At 44.2% G+C, this 8854-nt stretch overlaps 2 protein-coding genes across 2 annotated transcripts; both read right to left on the bottom strand.

The window, feature by feature from the left end:
* Nucleotides 1-2198: 2198 nt before the first annotated feature.
* PCYB_093070 (co-chaperone GrpE) lies at nt 2199-2781 on the bottom strand (the record flags this gene model as incomplete). The annotated part of the gene is made up of 2 exons (XM_004222421.1): nt 2199-2229; nt 2366-2781. The coding sequence occupies 2 exons, from the start codon at nt 2779-2781 to the stop codon at nt 2199-2201; spliced, it is 447 nt and encodes a 148-aa protein (XP_004222469.1).
* A 1977-nt stretch (nt 2782-4758) lies between these two features.
* PCYB_093080 (ribosome biogenesis regulatory protein) lies at nt 4759-6138 on the bottom strand (the record flags this gene model as incomplete). The annotated part of the gene is made up of 3 exons (XM_004222422.1): nt 5909-6138; nt 5250-5747; nt 4759-4930 (listed from the first exon to the last, which is right to left on the bottom strand). The coding sequence occupies exons 1-3, from the start codon at nt 6088-6090 to the stop codon at nt 4759-4761; spliced, it is 852 nt and encodes a 283-aa protein (XP_004222470.1). The 5' UTR covers nt 6091-6138.
* Nucleotides 6139-8854: the final 2716 nt, after the last annotated feature.

Below are 8854 nucleotides of genomic sequence, written 5' to 3' on the forward strand. Positions count from 1 at the left end.
TTTTTTTTTTTTTTTTTTTTTTTTTTTTTTTTGGGGGGGGAAAAAAAAAAAAAAAAAATTGGAAAAGGGGAGAAAAAACTGTACCAACAGTCGTGTTGTTTTGTTTTCTTTTGTTTTCTTTTGTTTCTTTTTTTCTTTGTTTTCTTTGCTTTTTTTTTTTTTTTCAAATTTGTTGCTACGTTTTGATACACTTTTCCAAATTTGCTTCTTTTTGCTGAGTTTACTCAGGGGGGGAGGGGAAACGAAGCAAAAGAACTGAATTGGGGGTATACTCTTATGGGTACTACGCACTCAATCTCGCTATGGCGAAAGGGGGAAGCGGCCGTTACGTTGTAGCGGCGGCAGGCGAGGCGGCCCAGTGGGGCGAATAAATTAGCGAAACAGCAAAATGGCGCAATACGGACTCCAACTGCAAGGGAGCACGTACTCGAACTGCGAAGGGAATGAATAAAATGGGAAAATTGATTCAACACAATGGAGGCGAATGCTTTAACTGAAATCACGCAAAATTTTATTTAATTTTGTAAAGTGGCGCTTTTAAATTTGCAAAGTGGCGTTTTTAATTTTGCAAAGTGGCGCTTTTATTTTTTGCGAAGCGTCACTCGGTGAAATAATGTTTGCCAAAATTGGCACGCGGTGAACTTCAAACTCTCCATAAAAAAAAAATACCAATTGCGGGTACAGAGGCCTAGGGGCGACGGACGGCGCAGGCTTCCAACCGAGGCTTGGTTTTCTTAAAAACATGTGCCGCAGGTCGGATGTGCCATAGTATGCATTTACATCCTGGCGGCGGCACACATGGGGGTGATATACTCCTCCTGAGCACGCCTTGGATATTATTTGCAGATGAGAGGGGAGTGAGTACATCTAGGGGGACCAAAACGAATGCTTGCGTGTGGTATATGTGCGTACGTATGCATCATGTACATATCTGATCGATCCGATCATCTCGTTTTGCACACATTTTAATGCTCTTGGATGTTCTTTTGCCACGATAAGGCGTGTTTCCATCCCGACGTCCACGCATTAGCGTAGTGAATTGTCGTTATACATGCAGGAGCGGATGTGCTCTCGTGCCATGTGCATGTGCGTGTTATTCTGTTTGCACGAGGCGGCATACATAAGGCAAGGCACGAGGTATAGATGCACCACCCAGTCTCATCCGTTATGGCGCGGAAACCGAGGTAGATATATGCACTGCGGGTCGTAAGGTTTACTTTTTTTTTTAAGCTTATTTTTGTTTTTGTTTTTATTTTTATTTTATTTTTTTTTCAAATGAACACGAAAAATTGGACCGACTGCGAGATGTAAGATCGCTCCTCTTTGCTTCTCGCCCCCGTTTGTTAGGTTTAGTTAGTTAAGCAACGGGCGCAAACGGAGATGGGCACTTGCTCGTGAACGGGGAAGAACTAAAAAGAGAGCTGAGCTGGCGTACAGGTTAATGTTGGCTGCTATGTTATGCTATGGTATGCCGTGCTATGCCATACTATGCCGTGCTATGCCATGCCCTTCTGTTCCCCTTTTTTCTCCTTTTTCTCCCCCGTGGTCATTTTAAAAGCGTTAATTTGGGTTTATTTGAGGAAAAATTTTCAGGTGCACAGAACGGGCAAAAATAAACATTGCAAAACGGTTATATAGCCGTTTCTCTCCTTTACGCGTTTTCTTTTTTTCTTTTTTTCTTTTTTTCTTCTTCGACCCTTTCCAGCTAGGTCACCTTTCACCTGTGGGAATGAATTCACGGCCTTCGAATTTCACCCCAGCTGGCTGCTTTGCTTTGATGTGCCATACATTCTTGCGCTGAAGTGCCGCTCTTTCGGATTGCGTTATGCCCACAGGGATAGGGCTCCCAATACGTACGTGTTTGCAATATCTTTTGGTGCAAACCAAACGGTGCACACGTTTTGTAACTGCCTAGTTTGGTGCGATCGAGCGGGGAGAGGCGAGTGGCACGACTATGCGCCTTGCGTAAAAAAAAAAAAAGGGGAAAAAAAAAAAAAAAAAAAAAAAAAAAAAACTTCTTGATATTCTGGTCTTGGAAGTCAATTCATTACTCTCGCTAAGATCGCGGTGAACGGTCTTCTCAAAGTGGTTGCCCAAACCCTGTAAGGGACCCCTCCGAAAGGTACACCTTCTTAACTGCGGAGAGCATACATCAACGGGGTGATAGAAACCCCCAATGGGCAGACCTTCTAAGGGGCTCAATTCTTAACAACTCCGACCTTGGCAGCTCTGCGAGGGGAAGGAAAATGGGATGGGGGTAAAAATAAGTAATCGTCAAATGGGAGGCATGCAAGGCAGCGGCTCGGGTGAGCCGACTACTTAACACGGTCCGTAAAACGTCTCCGACGATCACAACGAGGTGTACCTCAAGATCCGGTCCTTTATCTTGTAGCCCTGCTGCACAACGGTTGCCACGGTCCCCTTTTCCTTGGTGTCGTCATTAATTTCGAAGAGTGCCTCGTGGAAGAGAGGGTTGAATTTCTCATTAATCGGGTCGTACTTATCAATTCCATACTTATTAAAAATGTTATGTAGTATAGTCTCCGTCATCTGTATTCCTTTGTATATGTTGTGTATTTCTTCATTTTGCTTGAGCGATTCTTCGTTGATATTTTTAATAGCTAGGGATAAATTATCTGCAACATCCAAGAGCGACTTTGCAAAATTGCTGATGCTGTACAGCTTGCTATTTTCGATTTCCTTTACATATCTGTGTCTTAAGTTTTCATTTTCTGCCAATACGGAGAGATACTTTTCTTTTAATATTTTATTGTCCACCATTTTTTCTTCGATGTCTCGTTTTGTTTTCCTAATTTCGTTAATTAAATCCGCCTTGTTCAATTTTTCGTAGTTGGTTTCCTTCATTTGTTCTTTCTTCTGTTCTGCGCCCTCCGCTCGTTTGCCCCGCTGGTCGAATTGACCGTCTTCGCCTTTTTCGCCGTTTTCGCTTTTTTCGCCATTCTTCTTACTTTCCTCAATTCCGTCACTTCCGCTGCTCCCATTTTGTGCTTCCATACCCCTGCGGCCGCTACCGTCAGACATGCCCGCGTTGCTGGTGAAAAGGCGCCCCTGCACCACCTTCCCGCAGATCTCATTTGGGTATACGCTGGCGAAGTAGTATCTTCTAAATGCCGCTCTCTGCATCGCGCAAGCATTCAGGGGGGACCTGCAACTTACCCCCCGCCTCAAAAAAAAATGTGCATACTTCATACTGGGGAATGAGATCAGAGGGTAGGGTATGCGTTCTGCAAATTGTTCCGTAAAACGTTCGCAAAAAAATTCTGACTGTTCATAAAATTTGCAACAAAATTGCAACGAAATTGCAACGAAATTGCGACGAAATTGCGGCAAATTGCAGCAGGATGGCAGAATATTCTGAACGAGCTAGCTTATTTTTTTTTTTTTTTTTTTTTTCAAAGGTCAGGCGATTTTTTCCCTAGTGGCTATTCGTCAAAAACCTCTATAACGTACAACAGCGCTGAGCTGCGTTCTGCGCAATTGCGCAATTGCGCGACAGGGTTTGGGGAAGGAGGCGAAATGGTGAAGTGGCCGAACGGTGAAGTGGCCAAACGGGGGAGCAGCAAAAACAGTGTAGGAACCAAATGGCGAGTGCACTGCAATTTTTTTTTCGCGCAAAACAGTTCTCACCTTTTTGACGCCCCTATATGGAAAAAAAAAAAGGGGAAAACCACACGTTGCTTAATTGTGTATTCATGGGGAATATAACAACTGGGTAACTTCACCCCGAATGATGCGTCCCCAATTTTTGAGGTGACGGCGAAAAGGTGTTCTTTAAAACTTTTTTGCAACTACTATGAAGGGATGCCCACGATGATGCCTTCCACCGTAAATTTTCCGGCGCACCAATGCAGCAGTGTATACCTCTATGCCAATCAACCCTATTCGCTGCATCTGGCAGTCTAACACACATAATCGCTCTCTTGAGGTTACAGCATTTTAAATTGGCCAACCTATGCAACGTTGGCGTTTGTTGCCTTGCCGAAATTTTCCCCATTGGAGGTGTCACCTCGGGTAAGCCATAAACCATAGAGGGAAAAAAAAAAAAAGATTTACGACTTGCTGAAATTTCCTTTAACGGGGGGACATCCAACGGATGAAAGTCTACACAGGTGGGTCATCTCTTCTTATCCAAGTCACTTCCCTTTTTACCACTTGGACAGTGACAGTAAGGAGGGACTACTCCAAACATACACGTTTGGTTTCTCCACAATGGGGTGAAGGGTATATGTATAACTTTTTTACCTGAGCCACGACTGGCTGATAATAACCAGCTATATGTGCAAACTTAAATTGCCGGGTAACGATTACTACCGCGACTAGTTTTTTTTTGGGGGGCGCGCAACTGTACGCGACACGGATGGTGAAAGAAGCATGCGTTGGGAGAGGTTAACACACGCGCAGAAAGGACAAAAAAAAAATCAGTTGGAGGGGAAATTAGGCAAGTAAAAATGATGAGAATGGCATTCCTCTTAATTAAGCAAAAAAAAAAAAAATAAAAAATAAAGTAAAAAGCATCGTCTTAAATTATTACCACACGGGCTTCTCCACGTGCAGCGTTTGAGTGCGAGGCTTTGCAAATTTGGACTCGGTCTGAAGGAGATGCCTACCAATGGTAGATATGCGATGCGCTCAACTTATTCTTCAAAAGGGGGTCATACCGGAGTAGGACCCGCAAATGAATCGAGCAAGCAACAAAAGATTCCTTGAAAATTGCCTCGATAGGTCCCCCCCCCCCCCCTACAGGGATTTCAAAACAATGGCGGCCAGCTTATTATTTTGCTTAATTTCGTCCTTGACTAAGCGCTTCTCGCATTTTTGCTTCATTATGGCGTTATTCTTCACCTTCATTTTTTTTTCCTTTTTCAACTGTTTGTCTTGTCGCCCAAACGTCGAGGAGGAGATTTGGGCCCTGCAGGGGGTGCACAAAAAATGGGATAGCAATGGGAATGACGGTTGCGCAGTTGGTGAAGGTATGCAATACACCTCCGAGAGTGGAGGTCATGGAATGGAGGGTTCACGGGGGGAGAAGACTCATCATCTGATACGTGTGACCCTCCTACGTGTCAGTAACTAAGCGAGCTGTTGAGGTGCTGGTATACACTCCGCAACTGCTACCGGTACTGCTGCCGGTACTGCTGCCGGTACTGCTGCCGCTACTACTACCGCTAGCACTACCGCTAGCACTACCGCTAGCGCTACCGCTAGCGCTACTGCTCTCCCTTTCTTACGTTTTCAAATTGTCTATCAGATTATCCCTCTTCTTTTTCTGGCGAGCAATGTACTTGATGTCCTCCGTGGATATGCCCTCCTGGTGAAATTTATTCTTCATTTCTCTCACCTTCTGTTTTATTTTTTTAATTTCCTTTTCCTCCTCCATTCTCTCAAAAGGGTCTTCATAAATGTTGTCACTCGGTTTGTACTCATGAACAAAGTTTGCATTATCTTCATTTATTTTTATTTGCTTTTTCTGAAATCGTCTGACCCATCCTTTAGAATTCTTGTCATAAATCAATCCACTTTTATTCTTTTTCATCAATTTTTTTTTCGCAAAGGTTTCCCATTTTGTGTTTTTTTTCTCTTTAGGGATTTTGGAGTACCTAGGTATATTGAAATGGTTCATTTTCGTCATCTGGAAAGCGGGGTCTCCATAATCGTCCTTTCCACTCTTCAAGGCTTCCATGCAGTGGACTATGCGCTGCAGGTTTTCTTCCGCCTTGGATTTTATGCTGCGTTGGGGAAAGGGGGGAAAACACGATGTCTCATATGTGAAAAGAGGGGGGGGGTAGCGGGGGACAAGGGCAATCACCACGTTGGAGTCAGTTCAACGTGTTTGTAGAGGATCTCTTTAAATGCCGCCAATCCAGCCGCATCTTTTCCCGCGCGTTACTCATTTTCCGAGGCGATTATCGAGTTGTCATAGGCCAAAAGGTGCTGCGAGCAAAATTCTATACTCATTTTGCAGTTAAGGGAGAAAAATATGGATAGAAAAATTAAGATATAGAAAATGAAAAAAAAGGGATGTGAACCAAGTAAGGGGAGGTTACCGCGCGAATGGTGGGCATGTAGCATATGTCACTCTTATGTTACTCGTATGTTACTTTTATGTATTTTTTTTTTTTTTTTTTTAAAGGGGTAGCCGAAACAGCAGGGGAATAAAAAAAAAAAAAAAGGCGAACGGCGTGGTCATAGGTGAAACGTAACGCAACCGGCCAGCTTTTGCGTCCCACGCGGGGCCACGTAACATATGCAGCAATTCACGTTGCGTTGCAAGTGAGTATATAACGTATGCACGCTTTTGTATGATGATTACATGTCGCGCTTTTTTCCTTTTTTTTTTTCAAGCGCAGGATCTTTCGGTTGCGTAATTGGTTATACAATTTGGACTGCCACCCCCCGGTGGAGGGTATTAAAAAAGAGAAAGGGGCGCTTTTTTCTGGAGGAGCTCCATCTCGGGAGAGTTACATTTTTTTTCGTTTAGGGGTTCACGTGGACCATCAATGAGGCCTCCTCCTTTTGCAGTTCCCCTTTTTGGCATTCCTCATAAAATGTTACCCTGTCGCATGGTGGCCTCGATTCAGCCAAGTAATATAATGGGTGGTCCTTTTCCGCTTTGCTCGCTTTGGTGGGGAGATAACCAAAGGTGGCACCTCGCGTTAAGGACAATATGAGTAAAGTGAAAAGAAGAAAAGGGGTTCCCTTTACGAGGGGGTGGTGGTGTTGATGCTTCCTCTCAGTAGCTAGCTACGAGCGCGCATCAGGCCCATCCTGCTGCCTGTCACCGTTGACATTAACTATAACCTTAACTGTGTGCACTCCTGTGAGGAGGGTCTCTCTGCACGTCTCGTCCTCTCCCAGTGCCGCATTATATGCACGCTGTGTATCCATGCTGTGTAACCATGCTGTGGGTGTATACCGTGCATGTATGCCGTGTTACATTTGGATTGGCCCCCCGGATGTGCGGGAATCTCTGCGTGGAACGGACGGATTTAAGGGAATTAATTTCCCCTCCCCCATCTCTCCTGCCTGGTGCCTTTTGTGCACTTCACCGTAACATACCTCGTTTAATGGGTTGCTCAGAGGGGCAATAAAATCCATGAGCCGATCAACCGATACGCCGCCCCGCGGCTACACCCCTCAATATTGCAACGTTTTATTAAGCCCTCAAGATGTACAATTCCTTACGTACCATTTCTGCCAACGTTACAAATTCGCATCATTTTGAGAAACCATTAAACTGGAGGAATCCCTCCCCACTCCCCCCATTTTTATGGCTACCTTCAAAAGGCATGCAACCTTCGTGGGGAGTTTCTTCTTCCGGACAGCGAAAGGTGTTAAAATTTGTTTTGGGGGGACGGAACAGAACGGGGAGGCAAAAAAAATTGTGCAAAGGTGTGTACTGCACGGGTTTAGCCGAATGTTGCTCTTCTCAGGGAAAAAAAGTGAACGAGTGGATGGATGGTGGATAAAAGGGAGAATGAATAAAAGGGCCAAATGCGGGACTGCCCAATTGAGGCACCCCTTAGGAAACATGTGTGCACAGAGCTGACTCATTCTTAAAATTGCTTTTCCACTTTGAAATCAATTTAGTAGCAAAAAAAAAAAGTTCAAAAAGGGGCGAAAAAATGCAAACGCGGGGAAGTGTCACATAGGCATGTGACATATGCACTGCATTGCTCATGGGCAGAAAATGAAATCCACGCGATGGTGCTATGTATCGTCTACCATCTGAGTGCGATAGGGGAATGTTCCCATTGCGTGCGTTCACGGCAACTCTCACTGAGTCCGCTGCGCCCCTACTCCCGACAATTACAACCCCTCCATTGGTGAAATAATACGCCATGCACGCGGGCTAACACACATGTTCACATGTATGTGTGCATACACATTTGCCTTGCCCGACGCAATCGTGCGTGTATTTAATGTATATACCAAACTACTAAGTAGCAGGCCAGGCGCACCAAGCGTACCAGGCGTACCAGGCATGCCAAGCATTGCCAGGCAGATTTTTTAAAAGAACTCAACTCCCCCCACTCACATATGGCATGCCACACCCTGTGCATGTGAACTTGCGTTTCACATGTTTGCCCTTTCGCTTAATTTTTTTTGTTCACGGCGGAGGGGCACACACTTTATTTTATTTTATTTTATTTTATTTCTGGTTAAAAGCATCGCAGTGTTCGTTTCCTTTTTTTTGCTACTTCGTTTCTATTTCATTTCCTTTTTTTCCCTATTTTTCCATTTCCCCCGCCCCCGCACCTGTTTACTTTACTCCACCCTTTTTCTGTGCGGAGGAAAGATCCGTCACCGGGCAAAAAGGGACGTGCATTTTGTTCAAGCCTTGATCAATGGCCCACCCACCTGGTGTTCACATTTTTAAGCTTTTAGCAAAATTTCAAAGTCGACAGGAGAATACAAGCCAAAAGTAATTAACACCTTGTTCGCGAACAAAATTTTTCTCTTCCCTTTTGTGTGTCAACGCATGTAGCAAAGGAAGTTTCGTGCGTGCATCTATCTGCAAGCTTATTGCAATTTTGTAACAATTTTTTTACAATTCTCTTCATTTTTTGCGCCAGTCTTGCCAAACCAGAAAAACTAAGGAACTTTTCACAAAAGCTAAGAGTTATACACCCGTGCTTGCGCGAACGTAAGGTTACCACGTAGTGCATGCCGCATATGCCGAACGGTTTTTATTTCACATGTGCCAAGACCCCTTTTATGTGTGTTAAAAAAGAAATACTTTTCACGGGGAGGAGAAATATCTCCTGCGCATTTCACCTGAACTGTTCAGGTAAAAAAAAAGTACAAAACAGAATAAAATAGTATAAAATAGTAT

The sequence above is a fragment of the Plasmodium cynomolgi genome, chromosome 9 (assembly GCF_000321355.1).
Source record: "Plasmodium cynomolgi strain B DNA, chromosome 9, whole genome shotgun sequence".
Classification (NCBI taxonomy): domain Eukaryota; phylum Apicomplexa; class Aconoidasida; order Haemosporida; family Plasmodiidae; genus Plasmodium; species Plasmodium cynomolgi.